Source organism: Coenobita brevimanus, chromosome 101 (genome assembly GCF_032717465.1).
Source record: "Coenobita brevimanus isolate Jiangsu-jjx chromosome 101, ASM3271746v2, whole genome shotgun sequence".
NCBI classification, from domain to species: domain Eukaryota; kingdom Metazoa; phylum Arthropoda; class Malacostraca; order Decapoda; family Coenobitidae; genus Coenobita; species Coenobita brevimanus.
Genome location: NC_137054.1, coordinates 6,482,710 through 6,507,046, shown reverse-complemented (window position 1 = coordinate 6,507,046; position 24,337 = coordinate 6,482,710). Strand labels below are relative to the sequence as shown.

The 24,337-nt window shown below is 42.9% G+C and overlaps 1 protein-coding gene across 1 annotated transcript in view; it reads left to right on the top strand.

Annotated features, from left to right (window-relative positions):
• stc (nuclear transcription factor, X-box binding stc) overlaps positions 1–24,337 on the top strand; it is a 33,568-nt gene that overhangs the window by 2,028 nt on the left and 7,203 nt on the right. Inside the window, exons 2-10 of the mRNA XM_080284375.1 lie at positions 721–946; positions 1,346–1,509; positions 7,779–7,975; positions 8,311–8,589; positions 12,866–13,005; positions 13,492–13,705; positions 16,560–16,790; positions 18,905–19,086; positions 21,428–21,632. Of these exons, the coding sequence (XP_080140501.1) occupies positions 721–946; positions 1,346–1,509; positions 7,779–7,975; positions 8,311–8,589; positions 12,866–13,005; positions 13,492–13,705; positions 16,560–16,790; positions 18,905–19,086; positions 21,428–21,632 (1,838 nt within the window). The remainder of the gene's footprint in view (positions 1–720; positions 947–1,345; positions 1,510–7,778; positions 7,976–8,310; positions 8,590–12,865; positions 13,006–13,491; positions 13,706–16,559; positions 16,791–18,904; positions 19,087–21,427; positions 21,633–24,337) is intronic.

Sequence of the window (24,337 nt, the reverse complement as noted above, 5' to 3'; positions counted from 1 at the left end):
AGAGGCCTACACAAAGGAGTGTTAGTGCGGACTTTAACCTATGGATGTGAGACTATGGTGTGGCATGAACATGAAAAGTCAGGAGTGAGAGCAGTGGAGATGAGACTGCCGAGGAATGTATGTGGAGTACAGAGAGTGGGTAGGATACAAAATGTGATTTGTGAAAGATGCAGAATGTGGAAGTCTGTGGACACCAGAGTTGAAGAGTGTACTGAGATGGTATGGTCATGTGGAGTGAATGGATAACAATAGAGTGGTGATATAGAGTGGTATATCTGAGAGAATTTGAAGCGGGGAGGAGGTGAGGTAGGCCAAGGAGAAGGTGGAGGGATATGGTGGATGAGTGTGTGAGGAAGAAAGGTATGGAAGTCGATGAGGCTAGGAAGCTGACAAGAGATCGAGCTGGCTGGATGAATGTTGTGAGAAGAAGTGCATTATCAGGGATTTGGTACTGTACCCCTTTTTAACGTGACGATGTTTGGCTTGACTCTATTGGATACGTTTATGTGAAGCTGCAGAGTGTGGTGAAAGCTTTCGGTGTATCAGATAGAGCCAGGACTCTGGGGGCTTGAATGATAAGTGAATGGAAGCATGGCCCATTGGATTGGGCAAGTGTGTGCTGTCTGGACGGTGCAACTCCTCATCCTGCCCTAGAGTGGGAAAGGAGGTCTGGATGATGATGATGATGATGATGATAATTTTATAATTCATTTCTTTTAGAGGGTGGTTGGAGGTGCCCAGCATGTCAAGGGTCCACTCCTAAGGTGCCCAGTGCCTACATGTGTTTCTGTGGGAAAGTACGTGAGCCTGAGTGGAACCGTCGTGACTTGGCTCACTCATGTGGGGAGGTTTGTGGGCGGCGGCGCAAGATTGAATGGTGCAAGCATAAATGTAACATCTTGTGTCATCCTGGCCCTTGTCCTCCATGCACTGCCTTTATTAAGAGGTATGTGGTAGCTGGGGATACCTGCCATCCACTCACTCAATGTAGTGCTACTTTTAGGTGATACTATACTGAATGACAAGCCAAATGGTTTCATTCACTCTAATGGTCACCTTTCATTATGGTGGAGTGGTTAACCTCATAGTTGATGTGTCAGTAATGACATATATCCAAACTTCTGTCAGTATACAGTAATATTTGGCAGCACCAGAGAGCATGAGCCTATGAAGAAACATACTTTGCTTGTCAGGACTTATGTACAGACAGTCCATATTATAATTGAGGGATATGAGCTGAATTATTATAATTATTATTATTATTATTATTATTATCATTAATGTATTATTATTATTTTAAATGTTATTATTATGATGATGATTATTAATTTTTCATTTCGTTCAGGTGGTGTGCATGTGGGGCTGTGTGTCGTGATGTGAAATGCAGCGTAACGGAACCATACCTCTGTGGTGGGACGTGTGGAAAGCTACTCAGCTGTCAGAGTCACAAGTGTGAGAAAACATGCCATGCTGACCCTTGTGGAGACTGCCAGCATATTGTTCAACAGAGTAAGCAGTCGCAATCTGAGAATTTTTTCATATTTGTTCCAAAACTAATTTGTTGATGTTAAAAAACATTCGTACCGGTAATAATACTTGCATAAGGGTGTTTAATGTCCTTATGGTGATGGCGTGTATGACAGACTGCTGAACTTCCAAGGCCATAAGTGTATGACGAGCTACCACGTCAGCCCTCGTGGAGACTACCAGTTTGTTTGGGAGAGTGAGCATTGTAGTCAATTTAACTGGTAATTTTTTTCATCTTTGTCTATGAAGCCTGGTGCTCCAGTGTGTTATGCTACTCCAGCAGTTGCTCATGCACCTGTAGGGATCTTATTCTGAGGGGTGGGTGGGGTTTATTTATTGCTTATGTAATGCCACAAAAGGGGCAAGCAATTGATCACTTTTTCAGTGTCAGGACTGAGTAGCGTAGCCCAGGCCCATACACTCGTGATGGGACAATACAGTACTGGATTGGATGTTTCAGGGTGAAGCTGGTGAAGTTAAAGAGCAGTAATTATCATGCCTTTTTAAGGGTGTGTGATGTTTCCCCAAGGTTCCTAAAATTTGAGAGGAGGGTGGAAAACGCTTGTCGTACAGCGTGTGAATGCAAGGTGGCAGTGCACACAGCCTTTGTTTGTTAGTGTGTCAAGTGGCAGTGTGTAGGGTGGATGCATTCACTGCATGTGTGTGTGTTTATTATTGTTGTGTTTGGGTTAGTTTGCAAATTTTGTGGTCTCAGAAATGGAGAATGTGAAAGAGCAACGTGTGTGCATCAAGAGTCGTGCGAAACTCAGGAAGAATGCAACAGAAACTTATAAAATGTTAAAACAAGCATTTGGTGACAATGCTTTGGGGGTTACACAAACCTACAACTGGTTTAAGGATTTTAAAAACAGACGAGTGTCAACAGATGACAATGCACATTCTGGTCACCCTACCACTAGTTCAGCTGCTGACATTATGATCAGAGTTCATGCAGCAATCCTCGAAGATCACAGGAGGACAATCCACAATGTTTGTGGCATTTTTGGCTTATCATGTGGATCTTGCCAACACATTTTGTCTGGTAACCTTAACATGAGACATATCAATGCCAAGTTTGTCCCGAGGTACCTGACTGACGAGCAAAAGCAGCATCGCGTGGAGGTCTGCACGAAGCTCAAGGAAATGGCCAGAATTATCTCTAACTTCCTTTCAAGTGTCATTATTGGTGACGAAAACTGAGTTTACGGATATGACCTGGAAACCAGACAATAATCATCACAGTGGAAGGATCCAGCTTCACCCTGACCAAGGAATGCATGTCAGGTCAAGAGCAATGTGAAGCCAATGCTCATCATTTTCTTCGTCATTGAGGGCATTCTTCATAAGGAATTCATTCCACAAGGACAGACCTTCAATACAAAGTTCTGTTGTGAGATGGCTCCGTTAGGACATGAGGTGAAAACATCCAGACGAGTGGTGCACAAACAAATAGGTGTTTCACCCTGACAATGCACCTGTGCACACAGTCCTCGTTGTTCAGCAATTTTTGGCATAGAAAAACATGCTGTCCCCCACCCCCCATGTTGACCACTTTTAGTCCCGTATAATTTTTTCTACTATCCGAAAATGAAAATCCAGCTGAAAGGATTAAGATTTTTCATAAGTGAGGAGATCCAGGAGGAATAACAGAAGATCCTGAACAAGTTGACATTCAGGGACTTACAAATCACCTTCTGATTGTGGGAGAAGCACTGGGATCAATGTCTTCATGCCCAGGAAAACTGCTTCAGAGGGGCCAGTGGTGATTAGGACTTGAAAGTTTTTTTTCCTCAAGTCAAATTTCTGGAACTTTTGGGCAGCACCTCGTAAATGTGAGAAGACCCTCCATGCCCACCCTTGTGGAGGTTTGTATCATGTCATCTACAGAGGATCCATCATGCTTACATTCATTGGCCTTGGTCACCTAATGGCGGCTCTCCCCACTGCTCACTATCTGGCAGCCTCCCTATTCAGTCCCTTATCCTTGTGGGCACATTCTCTGACCTCATCCCAGGTACTTTTTAGCATACCTGGCAGTCCACCCTTGACGTTCACATTTCTCACCATCTACGCCCGGTTGTCATCCTCCATCCTCTCAACATACCCAAACCATCTCAGTCTACCCCTCCTCATCACAACACCAATATATTCAAGTCCCATCTTCCATCAGTTTATTGAAAGCAGTAAGCACTTGCAGTTGTGTTCTGCTGTTGTTGCCTCAAGCTCATTTGACTGTGAACCCTGTGGACCACAGTCAGAAGTTGCGCTCTACTGGCTAGCATCCATCTTTCATGGGATAGGTTGGCCTTTGAGGGAAGTGTGTATACTCACAACCTGGTTATATTGGTGCCACAGCATGAGGACATCCCTTTCCAGCACCAAGCACTTGTGTGTTAATGCTTTGCTTCAGGATTCAGTTGTTGGGTTGATGACAGTGATAATGATATTCCATTTTCAGACTGCCCCCAGGAAGAGGAGGCATGAGATAGTCTTCACTCTGGACACATGATAGTGATGACAATAATGATGTTGATTATGATGATATTGTGTTTTCAGACTGTCTTATGAGTTCCTTGCGCACCAGATATGTGAAAATTAGTATTTGCATGATGATGATGATATTTTTAAATTGCAACTGTGGGAAGAGCAGTTGTGATGGTGATAATATAACATTTTCAAATAACTACTGTGGGAAGATAATTGATGGTGATGATGATGGTGATAGTGCCGTTACTGATACGATTCACTGAACCAATATATTGGCGATATTTGTTTTTTTTTCCAATACTGAGCCGATACCAATATTTACTGTCAATATTGGGATACTGAATATGGATGGAAGAAAAATTAAAATTACCTGTACTGAAGATTTTGTTCATTGTTTTGCCTAATTCTGTGTGAAAGTTGTTACCCTGACACTGTTTTGCAGCTTAGTAAAGTCTTACTGAAAAACACTGAAGGTTCAGAATAAGAAGTGGGTGAGTGGGGAAGGAGAAAAGGAAAAGAAAGACAAGAACTGAAGGTTGAAAGCTGCAAGTTGAAGATGAGATATACTGCGTACTCTTGGTGTGCAAGTGTGGTGGCCGTGTGAGTTTGCTGTATGTACGAATTTTTTTTATTATGTGAGGAAGGAGGGACCAAAGGCTGAGCCCGCAATACTGTTCCAAGAGAAAAACAAAATACAAAAGAGGGCCAAATTCAAGATCCATTCATTTCGAGATGCCTGGACACACTGCATTTGAAAGACTGGAGATCATAGGAAGTAGGAAATACAGACAGAGAGAGACAGTTCCAGAGTTGACCTGTTGCATAAATGAAGGTCTGTGAGTAATGGTTAACTTTTGCATTAGAGAGTTGGACAGAAAAGGGATGAGAGTTGTTGCTAGACGGGTGCTACGTGCCCGTCGTAGAGGTGGAGGGATGCAAGCAGACAGTTCAGAGCAGCAGTGACCATTGAAGTAGCAATAGAAAAGAGATGAAGATGCAACACTGCGGTGAAGAGAGGTTGAAGGGAGCCAGTAAGAGAAGGAGAGTTGATGAGACGAAAAGCCTTTGACTCCACCCTATTGAGAAGAGCTGTATGTGGGGAGCCTCCCCACACATGAGAGTTGTACCCTAAACAGGGGCAAATAAAACCCTTGTATAAAGTCAACAACTGTGCAGGGGTAAAGAAGGCACGGAGTCGGCTTAGCACACCTAATCTCTTGGAAACAGATTTTACAAGAGATGCAATATGATCTTTCCAAGTTAGCTTATACTCACTGTTGAAATAAGTGCAAACTGCTTGCACCCTTTACTTATTATATTCTTTATTTAGTCGCAGCATTTACAGTCATTCTCCTCATTGGAGTCTAAATAAAGAAGTGATTTACTGCATATAATAAGAGGCAGTAGATGGGGGTAATAAGGGGACAGTAACTCTGAGACAAGGAGATGAATGACATTGGGAACTTCGCTTGTAAGCTACTAGTGTTCGTGTGCGTAAATGATGCGCAGAGTAGAGTGTAACTTCATAATGAATATTCAGCTTGGCAGAAGACACCGTGACCATGAAGAATTGCTCACTTCAACCACAGAACCTTCAGTGCTAGCTTTTCAAAGCAAATACAGTAAGATATACCAGACTGAAGACTGTCTTTAAATCTAGAAAAGCATGACATTTTTGTGCATGTAATGTGAGCCAGTAGAGTACTATGTACTACCTGTATATGTGGTGGTATACACTGACTTAGTCATTCGTGCCTTATTTAATGGAAAGCAGTTAATCATGATACATATGAGGAGGGGATGGAGGGTGAAACACTGACGAAGAGAGTGTATGTGAGTGAGATGGAAGGGGGAAGTGGGAGGGGGAGGCCGAGGGTGAGATGGAGGGATGGGGTGGAGAGGTATATGAGAGAGGAGGGTGTGAGTTAGGAGCGGGGCAGTGAAATGGCGGGGGACAGAGCGACGCGGAGGCGATTTGTTTGTGGCCACTCCGAACGGGATTGAGGCGTCTAGCGATAGATAGAGTAGTTTTGAGATTTTACATACGGTAATTTCAGATATAAATGACATACATTATTTATTTCATATATCATTGATTACGAAGAGTTGGCATAGAGTTTGAAGTTAAAATTAATATTATGTTTACTATTTGTCTAATGATTGATTGTTGCCTTCTTTAAGGGAAACACAAAAGTTATGGTACCAGGTACGTGCTTTATTTTTCACATTATTTGGCCAGTGGCAAAGATGTTACTTATGAGTATTAACGTGTCTTGTTGATGTTTTAAAATACAAAGGCATAATACAGATAATGCCGTATAGCTTCTTTAGAAAAAATTTACAGCATCTTGAAAATAATAATTCAAATAGAAAAGCTAAAGGGATTGTGATATTTCGGTGTAGTTTAATATTACGGTCAACACTCACAGAACATGCGATCCTGTAGAGCGAAACTCACATAACACGGGAGTCAAATTTTATGTCCAAATTTAGTCACAACGCAAAAATGATAGACATTAAGTGGGTGGAGGAAGCTGCCCATTTTTTTGGACACCATAGTACACGGTGACGATAGACGTAACGTGACCAGAGGCCCCAAATTATGGTTCAAACAGTCATAACATGGCAAACTAGAGTCATAATGAGGTGGGAACATACACAACGCAGCCAGCGATAGTCATAGCGTGGGTTATATCGGCCTATGATATATTGCTATCACGTGTCTGCACGGAACGTTGTCACAATCCACTGAGCATTCCTGCCCCAGTTGAGCCTGCCCTTTCCCCTTGCTCTGGCTGCTTATGTGCTCTGTGTGATCTTTGCTCTTTTTTGGGGAGCATGGAACCTCACTCCACTGCCCCTCAGCAAGCCCACAACCTTTTCCAATGTTTGTATGTGATGAAGTCTGTAGTAGGTAGGTAAATGTCCTGGAAAAAAGCCCTGAAAACTGTCCCAAAAGGTGAACTTGGGGCTGGCTTGAGTACCATGAAACCCTTTAGCATGTAAACATTTGGCCCTATAATGCAAAACTCATAAAGTGGGAGCTTCTGGGTACAATATTTGTGCGTTATGTGGGCGCTCTCTCTATTATAATTGTTTAAAGTATCAGCATTTTTTCATGTTAGTCAAACAAAATTAGACTTGCAAGTAACAATCAAATTTAGCTCTAAATTCCATAAATCAAAGAAAGGCAGTGGTATATAAGCTGTGTATATTATTTAATTATGTACATTTTACTGAAGATTAATAGAAAAGTGAAAAGAAATTGAATCTCTGCTCTCAGCTCTTGTGCCATTGAAATTAAATATTAAGCCTGAGTCATACCATTGATGGAACACTGCCAGTGTGTGTGTGTGTACTGCCTCACTTGCAAGTTCCTACCAGTCCTCCACAGCTCCTTGACAGAAGACTGCTGTCTAGGTATTTGTGTTGACCTTCATTCTAACCACAGTAATATAATGTAATGGTCTAAATGTTTTAGCTCAAGCATTTTACCATTTAAGTTAGGTAGCAGAATTTGGGATACAGTCGTATATGAAAAATAATCATTATTACAGCCTCAGTTCACACCTGGAATGGTGGAAAAAGAAGTGCTAGAGTCTAGGGTCATTGGGTAAAACGAACATTAATATAATTTTCGTTTCCCGGCCGATTCTGATATGATTCCAATTATCGGATAATTTTTCTCTTCTGATGCTGATGCCAGTATTAATTGGCTTTTGCTTGCTGATTTACAGCACTAGATGATGATATTTCATTTTCAGCTTGCCATTGTGGGAAGAACAGTCGTGAAGTAGCCTGCAGCCCAGACACTATTGCTGTTAGCACATACAGTTGTGAGAGCAAGTGCAGTCGGGAGCTAGAGTGTGGGAATCATCAGTGTGAATCCAAATGTCACCCAGGAAACTGCCAGCCATGTCAGAGAGCTGTGGACATCATTACATGCTGTCCCTGTGGCAAGGTAAATGCTTTCTCTTATAATAAGTTGTCAGGGGCAGGTAGCTTGTCACTCTCTCCTTGACTATATATATATATACTGTATATATATACTGGTATATACAAAACTACCTTACCTCATCTTAGGGTGGAGAAAATGAGATTGAGGTGATGATGATAAATGGTTATGTAGAATGTGCTCAAGGACCCATCTTTTTCTGCCATCAAGCAGCAGGAAATTAGCTGCAAAGTGACAAAAACCTTCTGCAAGTTAAGGTGAACTGACTATAGGATTGATACCAGGGATCTGTACTGTAAATCACTGTTGAAGTATTGTGTTGTTTTGCTTTTTATGTATAGGTCCCACTGGAGAAGCTGTATGAACGTGACGGTGCCAAACAGCGGCTCACGTGCTCTGACCCAGTTCCGACATGTAATCAGCCTTGTCAGTTGAAGCTGCATTGTGGGGTACCAGGTGCCTTCCACCAGTGTCAGGCCTTGTGTCACGAGGGGCCCTGTCCACCCTGTCCCCTGCAAACGCCAGTTAGATGTCGCTGTGGCGCCATGGACTGTGACATCCCATGCTCAGAACTCACTACAAAAGCTGATGAAGTGACTTGTAAGAAGCCATGTAAAAAGGTATGGTAATAAATTTGTTCTTATCTTTAAATATGCAAGTGAAAGTTAATGGACCAGTTCAAGAAACAAGGTACAGACTCCCCCCCCCCCAGTCCTATGTTGCCCCATGAGGAGCATAGGAGCCTGAGGCTAGGCAAGATGGTCCTGACATTAAAGATGAGAGTGACCAACCTCACTCATCCCTGAGTGGCTTAACCCTTTAACCGCGGGTGTCATTCCAGAATGACATTGCAAAAACTGGACCAAACCGCGGGTGTCATTCGCGAATGTTTGTGAATATTTTGAATACCCCGCGTTTTTTCCGTGCGCCAATTGTTTCAAGGGAGAGTAGCTATTAAGTTCTTTCACTCCAGCCGACCCCCACCTTCCTCCTCCCCCCCCTGGGGCCCCACCTCCCACCCCCTGGGCCCCCCACCCCACCCCGGACCAAACACGCATCAGTATCTGTCCAGCTGTGTGAGTGACAACACTGCTGATGTGATAGTGAAGTGCAGGCAATTACAGTGCCTTTTACCTGCCTCAGTGAACACAGAGTGGGTGTTTATCGTATGTGCAGTGTTCATATATGTTTATAGTATTATTATCAGAATGAGGTTGGCATTTGGTAATGGTGTGTGAGTGAAAAATAGTGATTATAACACCGCTGATATGGCAGTGAAGTGCGGGCAATTACAGTGCCTTTTACCTGCCTCAGTGAACACAGAGTGGGTGTTTATCGTATGTGCAGTGTTCATATATGTTTATAGTATTATTATCAGAATGAGGTTGGCATTTGGTAATGGTGTGTGAGCGAAAAATAGTGATTACAACACCGCTGATGTGGCAGTGAAGTGCGGGTAATTACAGTGCCTTTTACCTGCCTCAGTGAACACAGAGTGGGTGTTTATCGTATGTGCAGTGTTCATATATGTTTATAGTATTATTATCAGAATGAGGTTGGCATTTGGTAATGGTGTGTGAGCGAAAAATAGTGATTACAACACCGCTGATGTGGCAGTGAAGTGCGGGTAATTACAGTGCCTTTTACCTGCCTCAGTGAACACAGAGTGGGTGTTTATCGTATGTGCAGTGTTCATATATGTTTATAGTATTATTATCAGAATGAGGTTGGCATTTGGTAATGGTGTATGAGCGAAGGTAATGGTGTGTGAGCGAAAAATAGTGATTTTAGATCGCTCACTTCTAATGGCACTGCCCATCCAGTGATAGTCAACGAAATCATAAAACCTACATCATTGCAAAGCCGAAGGTTAGTACTTTCTAATGGTACCTTATTTTTCGCTCTAGATTTGTTCTGTGCAGAGTTATAAAGGTTTAAAGTTTGTTTACATTTTGGTCGAAACCCCCGCGGGAGAGGACAGTCGGGGCAAAACAATGCCCGCGGTTAAAGGGTTAACTTGAGCAATAAACCCCAACCGCCCCTTGGATATACAGTAAACCTGCACCAGCTCAATCCAATTGGAGCGCCTTAATTACCCACTAAACCAGCAGGCCCCATAATTTTGTTATATGGTTACCACCCAGTGTAGTAAATGGTTTCCTGGTGTACAGGAAACCATTTGAGTGACAAGCCAAATGGTTTCCTGTACACCAGGAAACCATTTACTATGCTGGGTGGCAGCCATATAACCAACTTATGGTGCCTGGTGGTTTAGTGGGTAATAATGGCACTCCAATTGGATTGAGCCGGTTCAGGTTTATATCCAAAGGGTAGTTGGGGTTTATTGCTCATGTTATGCCACTCAGGGATGAGTGTGGCTGGTCACTCTCATCTTAAATGTCAGGACCAACTTGCCTAGCCCTGGGCTTCTATGCTCCTCATGGGGTGACATAGGATTGGATGATGGATAGATGGATGGATGGAAGTAAGAAAAAAAAAAAAGTATATATAGTACATGCTTGAAAAATGTGCATTTAAATTGTGCGATTTGCCAGTTATGTGGACACCATCCCAAAAAATATAATTAAATAATTTTCATATTGTGCGCATATTTTTAAATTGTGCAGGCACGACTGGGAAGACTGAGCCATTCCAACTACATTCCTTATTACTTTATGAGGCGGATGGAATGCATAAGGTGCCCGGACGGTTTGGTATTTCATTTTGTTTATCATAATTTCATAAAAGAAGGTCATGTTATAACTAACAGTAACTTTCTAAAAGCGGGAAATTTAAGATATGCACAAAAATCGGGACATTTTAGTTACAATTAAAAAAGTGGGACAGACTTTAAAAAAGCAGGACTCAGGTCATCTAAAGGCGACGTCACATTACACTAATAGTGGCTAACATGCGAGCAGCTTTTGTGAGGCAAAACGGCTAGCAGAGTCGAGACTCGAGTACCTGTCACACTTCTGTGTTTTTCTGAGCCAAAACCGCTAACAGTGTTGTCTGCCTTGGTGCCTCGTGGTCATTTGTAAACACCAACCACGGAGTACCCACTCCCTTTTCCTCAGTTTCTGCAGCCACCTCACGTACTTTAACAACTCCAGAGTCATTGCAACAACACAGTGCTTATTCATATGGAATGCTACCTAGCGCATTACATCAACAGAAAGGAGAACGAAAGAGTGTCGTTGGATGGGTATAAAATGATGAGTAAAATGTGGCAAAAATGTCCCAACTGGGGAGGATGTCGACCATATTCTATTTATTGCATCGTTTATAGTATTTAAATTATGTGCAGTTTCAAAAATGCGGTGTGCATTGTCGACCATATTTGCGCATAACTGAAGGTCTGAGTGTACTTTGTTTTCTTGAATTGGTCCATTGACTTTTACTTGCAACAACCAGTGTTAGCTTAACCCCATGGATGTGGCAGGTGGGGGCACTCATCATCCACTTTCTTATTGTACTGCTGCTTTGGGTGTCTGCGTTTTCCTCTCTTCCTTCCTTCCTCTTTTGTCTTTCTTTCCTTCATTCTTTCCTCATCCTTCTGCCTACGGGTGACTTTACACTCTCTCTTCTGTCCTTCTTTCTTTCATTCCTTCCTCTTTGTTCTGCCTGTGGGTGACTGTACACTGAGTGACAAGCCATATGGTTTCCTGTACACCAGGAAACCATTTGCTGCACTGGGTGTTAACCATATACCTGTAACCAAATTATGTCGCCTGGTGGTTCAGTGGGTAATTAAGCCACTCCATTTGGATTGAGCCTGTGTAGATCTATCTCCAAGGGGAGGTTGGGATTTATTGCTCACGTAATGCCACTCAGGGAAAAGTGAGGCTGGTCTATCTATCTATTGCCAGATGCCTCAATCCCGTTTGGGGTGGCCACAAACAAATCGCCCCCAAGTCGCCCTGTCCCCCGCCATTTCACTCCCCTGCTCCCAACTCACACCCCCCTCTCTCATATACCTCTCCACCCCATCTCTCCATCTCATCCTCAGCCTCCCCCTCCCTCTTTCCCCCTCCACCTCACTCACATACACTCTCTTCGTCAGTCTTTCACCCTCCATCCTCTCCACATGGCCAAACCACCTCAGTGTGTTCCTCATAACGCTGGTCACTCATCTTAAATGTCAGGACCAACTTGCCTAGCCTCAGGCTCCTACGCTCGTCATGGGGCGACATAGGATTGGATGATGGATGGATGGATGGGATCTGGAGTATGTGCATTTTGGTTTCTTCTTGCTTGAACCAGACAGTTTTATTCAGCTTAGGAAAGGCATCTTCTACTAAAAGTCTTTATTAGGGCTATATCGAACCTCACCACATCAAACACTCTATTCAAGCTGAATGAAATTGTTAGGAAATGGCAAGTGTAATGTGGAAAAGATATCCATGGGTTCAGTGTGATAATTCTGTTGTTTCCTGTTGTTACATTATCTTTATATACCACGCTCACTCTCAAACACTTCCCTTGTTACCCACTTACCAGTAGACTTCTCCACTCTCTTCCATGCCACATTAGGTCTCTTTTCCAGCATTACCATTGGTCATGTTTTCAAAGGCTTTGGCACTCTGTGTACATTTTTTGTATATATCCATAGTATCTATTTAGCAATTCCACATGTCACTTCTATTGCCTGCAGTTATGCCACTGTGAGCATCACAAGTGCAACACTAATTGCTGTATTTATATGAACCACCTGTTTTCACGATCAGGAGATAAGTTTATTTGGGTGAGACATTTGAAACTGGAAAGGTTAAAATTAATAGAGCCTTCGTTAACCTCTTCAGCATGAGATGTGTTTTTTAAGCTGAATGATAATCATTTGGTGTTAAAAAAAAAAAAAATGAAGTGAAGGGGTTAATTATAATATTGCTTATACAGTTACGTCACTGTGGCCGTCACAAGTGCAACACCAAGTGCTGTATTGACGTGGACCATCTGTGTTCACTGCCATGTGGTCGTATGCTGAGCTGTGGCCTTCACAAGTGTGAGGAGTCTTGCCATCGTGGAAATTGTCCCAGGTATACTCATACTTTGTTTATAATATAGCTGTTCTTTTGATTAATGAATATACCATTGAAATTTTGAAAGTTTTCATAGTTACCTTTTATCTTACTTGTAATATGCAGTGCTATGTGTTTTATATGAGGAAGCACTGTAAGATTATAATGTAACACATTTTAGATACTGATAGACAAGCTATGAAGAACTGATGTGCCTCTGTGGAACCAGTACTTAACTCTCCTGTGGCCATGTGGAACTAAACCTCCTGTGTGTTTTCATTGTAATATACAGTACTGTATCTTTTAAGAAGTGAGGAAACACAGTAAGGTTATGTTTCATGCAACTGTTGGGAAATAATTTGCAGCTCTGGTACTTGTTTTTGCATCCAGTCTGTTGAAAATATCAACTGTAACATGGCCAACCTCAGAATGGGGATTTGTGTACAAGGAAGCATGGTATCAAATGAACTGATTGATGTAAAATAATGCCTTATAATTTGATAGGTGCTGGCAGACAAGCTTTGAAGAACTGACATGCCATTGTGGTGCGTCAGTGCTATACCCCCCTGTGCCTTGTGGAACTAAACCCCCTGTATGTGACAACCCTTGCCGTCGGCCTCAACCTTGTCCCCACCCTGCCAGCCACTTATGCCACCCGGAAGAACCCTGCCCACCGTGCACCATGTTGGTTGACAAACCTTGCTTTGGAGGACATAAGGTTAGACTATACAGAAAGTATTTTTCAGTGTATGCGTAAAGTATTTCCCATTAATCATGCTTTCACATCATTTTTTTCCACCATATAGCAGTTGTTAATATAGGAAAACTTTTCACATAGCTCACCATTGTTAATTATTAACAAATCCAGGATGTGCAAGGAAGTCTTGAAGCTGATACAGGTCACAGTATCATTCATCTCAATATATCACTTCTTTAATTTGCCTTTGGACTTTAGCATTTAATGAGTTACATACAGATACATTGAATCACACCATTGGATATGTAGGTATCATTTGTAAAGACTCCAACATTCTTGCATGTGTTGTCCTTGGTCACCTAACGATGACTCTCCACACTGCTTGATCTCTGGCAGCCCTTCTGTTCAGCCCCTTATCTATGAGCCATTTGAAAAAGTGTTAGCTAAATGAAGTATTACTGAATGTCACCTTTTATGATATTTTTTTTAGCTGATTATTCTTCAGTACATTACAGAAAATTTACCAATGAAAGTTTCACTGTTATTTTTAAAATTGATGTTCTAGTTTCCCTCTGTTTACAAGTGCCATAGTGAGCAAAGAATTTAAGAATACAGTAATCCCTGTACTCTTTGGACACCCACTTTCCGGACACCCCACTTACTGGACATTGTGGGCCTGGACCTTCGGAACCCAAAAAAAGAAAAAAAATCCCCCCAAAATCTGAATTTTTTCCCACTCGTAATTTGAAATTGCGGCGCAGCACCGAACAGCTGTTTACACCATGGACCCTTCACCCCTTCCTTCCTCCCCCCTCCCTCCTTCCCTGTCAGGGTTGCCATTTGGTATTTTTCATTACCAAATGTGGGCCAATTTGGTAATAAAAAATTCATTTGGTAATGAATCAGAATAATGCATTACCAAATGGATTTTTCACATGTATGAGGATACACAGGATGGAGATGATGGATTGTCTGCTGTCTCTGATTAATTTGCTAGCCTACATAGCGTGAAAATAATCAACATGCTGTTAATTATTAGGAGAGTGATTACATAGAGAGGTGGCCTGCCGTTCTAACGGACCCAGGTTCAAATGCCCGCTGGAGCAGGGAACAGTTTAAGGATTTGAATTTCATTAAAATCAGGCTTTATTGATCTACCAGAAGACCCGCCGACATGTCGTAAAAATACCCCCGCTAATACCAATACACCAGTCCTGAATGAGACAGCCCTAGCATGTATTCAATATGGACGATGGGTGTTAGCGCCGAAGTGGTGACATGCAGAGGTGTATGATACGTAGGAGGACTGCTGGGCCTTGATAGCAGGCTATGAAGCCTATGCCCAGAGTCGGACACATTAAAAAAAAAAAAAAAAAAAAAAAAAAAATGTATTTCCACTTGTATGTATAATTAGTGAAGAATAAATGCTTCCTGTAAGAATTTGGTAATGAAAATTGAGGAGTTTGGTAATGTGGCTGAGTTCAGATCTGGCAACCCTGTTCCCAGTTACTGCCTAACCTTCGTTCAGGGAAGACCTCCATTGTAATCGATGCCACACGTGCTCGTTTTTTGTGAATAAACCGCAGTACCTCGCCACTAGACCACATGGGAATTTACAGTGTTGTGCAGTGTTATGAAATTAGAATTTAGAGTGCAAAGGATTAACTGTGGAATGAGTGTGGAGTGCAAAGTGGTGGTTGAAACTCATGTGGTTCAGTTAAGAAGAATGTGCAGTGTTAAACAATTATAACTCACAGTGCAAAGGATCAAGTGTAGCACAACACTGGATTACTGTATGTGCTCCAAGAGCATTTTCACAACTACTAGAGCCTTAGAGAGTTAGAGGAGGTGGCCACAGATGTTCTGTAAGTACAGTACAGTACCCTGTATGCTGCTAGGCCTAAGTATTTTCTATGCTCACTTCTAATTCCTCATTATTTGGTTCCTTTTCATTTATTTCATGCTTTATGTCCATTATTGGTGTGAATAGGGTCTTAAATAGGTTTGAATAAGTACTATGCATGTCTGGTAGGGAGTTATTTAGGTGGCTTTCAAAGTTAGGCTGGGTTAGGGTACATAAGTACCAGTCCAGCAGTCAGAGGCCCACTTTCCGGACATGCCTTTGGCTCTATTACATCGGATATTGGAGGGATTACTGTACAGTACTTCTGTGACTCATCTGACTTAGGTCTCTCTTCTAGGTGACATTGGATGCATCATACTACTTCATCCTTTGAAGTAAATTTTGCATAATCAGTTTTATACCATTTTCACACCATTTGCATCAGTAACATACAAGAGGATATTAAACCCTACGCACCAGCTGATGTGTATAGCCGTCACAATTCAGGACGTGGAGCACTGCCAGCTGACAGGATATGCCACAAGCACCTTCCCACCACCCTTTGAAATGACAACCGTAGGGTAGGTAGGTACCCAAGGTACCCCACTTACTCATGGCTCTGTCTGTACATGGCACTGGTTAAGTGTAGGGTGATGTCTTCCTTATCCTCCTTGTCCTATTCCTTCCTTCCATGCGCAGGGCCGATTACATCATGTTAGGGGCAGGGTAGTGAGAGGTAGACTGAAAAAGACCTAGGATGAGGTCATTGAGTGTGACCTTAGGGATAAGGGTCTGAATAGGGAAGCTGCCTGAGATCGGGCAGCATGGAGAGCCTCCTTTAGGTGACAAGGCCGATGCATGCAAGCATGTTGGAGCCTTCAAAAACGAAACAAAACGATGTTTGTGTGGCAACCCCCTGCCACCAGGCTGCCTTCATTCGAGGCCACACCACCACCATTAATATACTTGCCCACCCCATCCTATTACCTCATTCCCAGTCTCCCTCTTATTTGCTTGGTCCATTCCTGGCAGATAATGCGTCGCACGCTGTGTTACCTGAAGGCTGTATCATGTGGTGGTGTGTGTGGCAACCCCCTGCCTTGTGGCATCCATCAGTGCCAGAGGGTGTGTCATGAGCCACCCTGTGTAGCCCAGGAGAATGTCTGCCCTCAGAAGTGCATGAAGCCTCGCGAGTCATGTGGTCACCCCTGTGCGAACCCATGTCACTGCGGGCCCTGTCCTGATAATTCTTGTAAGGAAATGGTAGGTATCATGCTGTCTTAGTTGTATATGTGTTTGTCAAGAAAGTGCAGTGTTTATATATACTGTATATGTTGTGTACTGTATGTGTATGTGCACAAGCGCATGCATGAGTGTGTGCATGCTCGAGCAAGTGCTAGAGGGTGTGTCACGAACTCTCTTGTGTGACCTAGGAGAATGTCATTGCCCTGAATCATTTGAAGCATTGAGGGTCATGCCATCACCCCTGTGCAAGTCCCTGCCATTCTGGCCCCTGTCCCAATAACTTGTGCAAGGAAAGTGTAAATAAGATGGAGTCCTGAGTTTTCTGTGTGTATTTTTCATTCCGGGTGCATCGGTGGTGACTGAATGAGTGTAAGGCCCATTTCATTTGGCATGCTGTTAGTTAGTTCCCCATCTTTCTCTTCTGGCCTTCTGGACTTCATCACACCCCATTGTTAGGTAGGAAAAAAGAGGGTGGGATGATTTTTTTTTTTTTTTTTTTTTCCCCCCAAATTGTGGTTGGTGGGGGTGCCCACTGTCAATTCACTTGATGTACTGCTACCTTCATTTGGCTCTGAGCTAAGTGACTCGTGGTTCCTTGTATCACTGGAAACCAGTTACTGTTCTCATACCGGTGCTTACAAACTTTCAGAGTTTTTAAACTTTTTTTTTTTTTTTTTAATTGCTTTTAGAAAATATTGTTTTCTTTGTTTATGAGAGCTTAAGGGAAGTGGTACTGATGATCGTATTTACCTGAAGTGATTGCTGTGCCAGTGGTTTTTAGTTTCACCTCTGTTCATAATTATCACAAGTTAGTTTATCAAACATGGCTTCACTTTAATTATCACAAGTTAATCATACATGGCTTCATTATTAGTGGATTTTTGGGCTACAAACCAACTCTTGAAGCCAGTCATTTTCATAATTAGGTGGTCAGCTGTACTGCAAGTCTGTATCCTCTCAAATATTTAATAGATTATAGTCCAGGGTGGTTCATAGACTGTTCTCTTCAGTCTTGCATATTGCATGAAGATATTCTGGAAGCTTCATGAATTTACTAATCAGCCATACAGTCATTGGATGTAATAAATTGCCAGTGTAAAGTATGAAAAGGGTTATGGAAAGTAGAAATTGATGCACAGTAGACACTGGTAACACTGACTTAGCCATCCTCACAATACATGACAATTATGTTGCTTTAAATATGGACCATCCTGTATTTCGGGTTCGGTCTAGCATGTTGGTACATTGAACTTATTGCTGTGTATACCATGTATTTTAAAGATTTCATGCATGAGTCACCTCTTCAGTCCATTGATGCATTTATTTATTTTATTCAGGCTACATGTAGGTGATATTACTTACCTTAGGAGAAAGGTTTAGAACTAGAAGGTTTAGATTTGTCCTTCATTAACCCCTTCAGTCCAGTTATGTAGTTTGCCATTCTTGCTGTTTGTAGATGATTTTGTTGAATTTAGGAGAGCACCATGGTGCTGAAGAAGTTAATGAAGCTTTCATTTTACTGCAATCCTTCCAGTTGAAAAAGTTTGTTAAAAGGTAAATAAAGTTCTCTGGAAATAGCAAGAATATAGTACAAAATGCATCCTCAGATTGAAGAGGTTAAGCCCCTCATTTTGACAGTTCTCCATTAAGGTGAATAAAAGTATCTGTAGGTAGCTAAAATCCACATGGAATTTACCATTTGTCTCTGGTTCAGTGGGTTAAGAAGTTTGTATATCTATAGCTAGGTGCCTTAATCATAATCCCAGGAGTGACCACTAACGAAATTACCTCCATGATGCCTTAATCCCTAGGGTGACCACTGACAAAATCACCTTCATGTCTTCTTGTCCCCTGCTATCAGACTGCCTCTCCTCCAACTCACACCCCTCACTGACATACCTCTCCAGCTCATCCTCAGTATGTCCCTTCACCTCATTCACATACTCTCTCATTGTCAATTCTCCACCCTGCCATATCAGCACATCCATATCAGTACCAGAATGCACATTAACTCCATCACTTGACTGTCTGTTTCTCTGTGCAACTCCATAAGCTCCTTTATCAATTGGTGTTGGTGCTGATAATGATCATGATGGCAATGATGCTGATGCTGATGATGTTTGTGGTTACAGGTAAAGATATCGTGTCAGTGTGGGCTGAGGAAGACATCACTGCAGTGCTCTGAAAATGATCGTGAGTACCGTGCTGTGGCCACTTCTATTTTGGCCTCACAGATGCAGAGCCTCAACAATGGATGCACAGTTGACCTTTCAGAGATCTTCACAGCCACTGCCAGGCCAGATAAGCTGAAGAGGTTTGTTACAGCACATGGTAGCCTGCCATCTATAATTTCTCCTGTCATGTGCATTCTCCAAATTCATGATGGTCACATACAAGTTTTTTCCCATCTCTTGAGGCTTTTCCATTAATGACAGAGGACTTAAAGAAGAATGGGGAGGTTTTAGGAAGGGAAGAGGTTGTGTAGAGCAGATTAGTAAATGTTACTGAGGATAAAATGAGCTCCATCCATTATTTTTTTTACAGCCATTCCCAGCATATATCTATCCTTCTATCTGTGCCTTCATCTCTAGCTTCCTTTCTGGTCGTTCTATAGCCGCTGTTGTAGACGGCTATCATTCTTCTCCTAGATCTATTAACAGTGGTGTTCCTCAGGGCTCTGTCCTATCACCAACTCTCTTCCTTTTATTCATCAATGACCTTCTAAGCTGTACATCTAACCCTATCCACTCACATGCTGATGACTCCACCCTTCACCTTTCCATTCGATTCCCACAACGTCCATCTCAGCAGTTACTTCAACAGGCAAGGGATGAGGCTATGGCACACCTAATGTCTGACTTGGCTCGTATCTCTGACTGGGGTAAAAATAATCTTTTTTTTTTAATGCATCAAAGACTCAGTTTTTGCACCTATCAACCCAACAAAATCTTCCACAGGTATACCCACTTATGTTTGATAATACTCAACTTAATCCTGCATCATCATTGAACATGCTTGGGGTTTCATTTGCTCGGGATTTGTCTTGGAAAGATCATATTACATCTCTTGTAAAATCTGCTTCCAAGCGATTGGGTGTGCTAAACCAACTCCATTCCTTCTTTGCCCCTGCACAATTGTTGACTCTATACAGGGGTTTTATCCACCCCTGTGTGGAGTACAACTTTCATGTGTGGGGAGGCTCCCCACATACAGCTCTTCTCAATAGGGTGGAGTCAAAGGCTTTTCGTCTCATTAACTCTCCCCCTTTTACTGACTTCCTTCAACCTCTGTCTCTTCGCCGCATTGTTGCATCTTTATCTCTTTTCTATCGCTACTTCAATGGTCACTGTTCCTCAGAACTGTCTACATACACTATTCTTATTGGCAGTTACAGTCTGGTCACCTCATATAATGATATTAATAAAAGAAAGTGCTGGAGAGGGATGCTTTCATGTTAATGCATCAATATAACTGGGTGGATCTGCTGCCCAGTTATACATATGTCTCTGAAATCTCTGTCCATGCAGAGAAGGATGGTAAACTGCAAAAGAGCAACCCTAGTCTGCAGTCAGCCAGGCTCGCATTCAAGTGAGCCTGAGGCCACAACATAATCTGTTACCTGTACTGTTTTGTGAGAGGACTGTGGTATTGGACATCTAGCAATAGAGTATGGGACTGAGTGCTATCTATGTGGCTTGTTTGGAATTCATAACACCTGTTCATCATTTAATTTTGCCATTATACCTCAGTATCCCTTTGTATGTTAATGTAAACTATATCAACATTAAAACATCCATCCATCATCCAGTCCTATGTCGCCCCATGGGGAGCATAGGAACCCCGGGCTAGGCAAATTGGTCCTGACATCTAAGATGACAGTGACCAGCCTCACTCTTCCCTGAGTGGCATTACATGAGCAGTAGACCCCAATCACCCCTTGGATATAAACCTACACAGTCTCAATCCAATTAGAGCAGCTTAATTACCCACTTCGGCTCTCATATTTTGTTTTTCTTGGAAGGAATAGTTTTGCAGGCTCGTTGCCTTTGGTTCCTTCTTCCTCACAAAAAAAAAGAAAAGAAAAAAAAAGTGCCATAATTTGGTTATATGGTTACCACCCAGTGTAGTAAAGGGTTTCACAGTGTACAGGAAACCATTTGGCTTGTCACTTAGAGTAGATTTACCCATAGGCAGAAAGAAGAGGAAAGAATGAAGGAAAGAACATTAAAACAACACAAGAAAATTATGCAGTATAATGTTAAAGTGTAGTATATAAATGAAATCAGAAAGAGATGCTATGAAGCCTCCTGTGCCATGTAGCTTATGTCCAGATAGTGATGAGAGGACCTAAATGGATTTTCACGGCTAGTATCTGTACACTTCACCCTAGATGCTGGATATACTTGTGGTAGAGCATGCAGGTCAGAATGGGCTGTGGCTCACGTGCCGTGGTTTGAATTCTTTAGATGGCCAGAGGTTTTTCTGTCTGACGCCACCTTTGTTGATCATGTAATGCACTACCATGGGGATAGGATGGTCTTATGTCCTAAACTGTTCTGGACCATTGTAGTCTAGCCTAGGGCCTCTGTACCCTGAAGGGGGCAAATGGGATTGGCAGTTAATGATAATTACTATTTGTCTTCCACTTTCACCAGACTGCCCTGCAATGAAGAGTGCCAGATGGAGGAACGTAACCGCCGCTTGGCTCTGGCACTGCAAATAGAGAACCCTGAGGCCAGGGAAAAGTTGGGGTCATCCTCCCTCTACTCAGACTTCATGAAGGATGAGGCACGTAAGGACCCAAACCTGGCCAAGACTGTACATGCTGCCCTGACAGAACTTGTGATGAAAGCCAAGGAGGTACAGTACATGTTTAGTATAGCATGTGTGGGTGATTATGTCTTTGTGATGAATTCAGGATTCCAGGGGCTTGATTTGTTATTGTTGATCAACCCAAATCTGTCTAGCCAAGTGAACCCCTCAACCTCAAGCGAACACAAAAAACAGCTACAATTCATAATTTCACCGCCATCAGACAAGACCAGGCTGACAGCAGTGGCGGTGCACTCATCACCCTGGTACACCAATCCATCAAGTTTTCAAATAGTAGTACACACACAAAATCACTTCTTCCCCCACATGACACCACAACAAAAATCTATCTATCTATTGCCAGTCACCTTAATCCCATAAGGGGTGGCCACAAACAAATCGCTTCCATGTCAACCTGTCCCCCACCATTTCATTGCCCTGCTCCCAGCTCACACCCCCCTCTCTCATATACCTCTCCACTCCATCCCTCCATCTCATCCTTCGCCTCCCCCTCCCTCTCTGCCCCTCCACCTTACTCACACTCTCCTCGTCAGTCTTTCTCTCCATCCACTCCACATGTCCAAACCACCTCATTGTGTTTCTCCTAATGCTTCCTATCACATCACATCCACGCCACAACACTCCTTCACTTCCCTATTTGTCAGTCTGTCTATCCATGCAATTCCGCATGCTCATCTCAAATAACTCGTTTCCACTGCTCTCACTCTTGACTTCTGTCCCTCCAACAAGGTCCAAGCTTCACTTCCATATGTTAGAGTTGGTATCACAATACTGTCATGTAGTAACTTTTTCACTTCCATGCTCACATCCCTTTTTCTTACCACTTCTTTCAAGGAACCAGCAACCTTTCTTCCCTGTTGCACCCATTCAAGCACTTCACCCTCTAAACAAAAATACAATGAATTAAAATACGCACAGACAACAAAGCACATATAACAATTGCCAGTACCTACATTCCCCCCCCCCCAGTCATCCCCCACAGTACCACACAAGCACTCTCCACAAATACACCACATCACTGACATACCCAACATCATCCTGGGTGGTGATTTCAACGCCAAAGCGTCGTCCTGGCATGTCAACAACCCTGACCCAGACAGAGGGCTGGTACTACAATCCCAAACAGATAACCTTTTCAGTCCCAGCAATCTCCATCAACATACCCATATCCTACACCAAGCCCTCTTCCTCCCATCATCCCCAGACACCTCTTGCTTCCCAAACCATGCCTCCACAACATCCTGGAGAGTGGTCAAAACTCATGGCTCTGACCACCTCCCAGTCATCATCACTTCCAAAGCCAGAATCACCCCAGCTGGCCACAGACACACGTACACTAATTATAAGAGCCAGCTGGGAGGCCTTCACAGCTGAAACAGAACAACACTTTGAAACATTAAACAGTACATCCATCACAAACATCAACACTGCTGTGCTCACTTTCAATACCATTATTCAAAATTCAGAGTAAAAACACATCCCTAGCGGCAACAGAAATAGACACAATCCCAACTTCACACCAGAAATTCAAGGCCTTATCAGCCAACGCAGCACAGTACAACACTCCCCAACACCCCATACGCAAGACACCGTACTAAAAATACAAGAACTAAAAACTCAGACAGACAGTAAAATATCAGAGCAGCAAACACTAAATTGGAGTAATTATCTCCATCCACTCATTCAATGTAGTGCTGCTCTCAGGTGTCTGCACTTTCCTTTCCTCCTTCCTTCTTTCCTTCCATCCTCTCCTGTCTTTCTTTTCTTCATTCTTTCCTCGTCCTTCTGGCTATAGGTGTCTTTACAGTCCCTTTTCTGTCTTTCTTTCCTTCATTCTTTCCTCTTCCTTTTGCCCCTGGGTGACTCTACACTGAGTGACAGGCCAAATGGTTTCCTATATGCCGGGAAACCATTTAGTACATTTGGTGGTGACCATATAACCAGTTATGGCATCTGGTGGTTTAGTGGGTAATTAAGGTGCTCCAGTCGGATTGAGCCGGTGCAGGTTTATATCCTAGGGGTGGTTGGCGTTTATTGCTCATGTAATGCCACTCAGGGATGAGTGAGGCTGGTCACTCTCATCTTAACTGTCAGGACCAACTTGCCGTGCCCGGGGCTGCTACGCTTCTCATGGGGCAACATAGGATTGGAGGATGGATGGATGAACCTCCAAACACTTGATCACAAAACAAACACCAGCGTTCGATCCATCCATCCATCATCCAGTCCTACACTGCCCCATGAGGAGCGTAGGAGCCCGGGGCTAGGCAGTTGGCCCTGATATTTAAGATAAGAGTGACCAGCCTCACTCAGCCCTAAGTGGCATTACATGAGCAATCAACCCCAACCACCCCTTGGATATAAACCTTCACCAGCTCAATCCAATTGGAGCGCAAGAATTACCCACTAAACTACCAGATGCCAAAATTTGGTTCTATGGTTACCATCCAGCATAGTAAATGGTGTCCTGGTGTACAGGACTCAGTGTAGAGTCACCCACAGGCAGAGAGAAGAGGAAAGAATAAAGGAAAGAAAGACAGAAGAGGGAGTGTAAAGTCACCCGTAGGCAGACGGACAAGGAAAGAATGAAGGAAAGAAAGACAGATGAGCAAGGAAGGAAAGAAGGATGGAGGAGAGGAAAGGGCAGACACTCGACAGCAGCACTATATCGAGTGAGTGGATGGTGAGCAACCCCACCTACCACAAACTCTACAAAACACCAAACAGAGGTG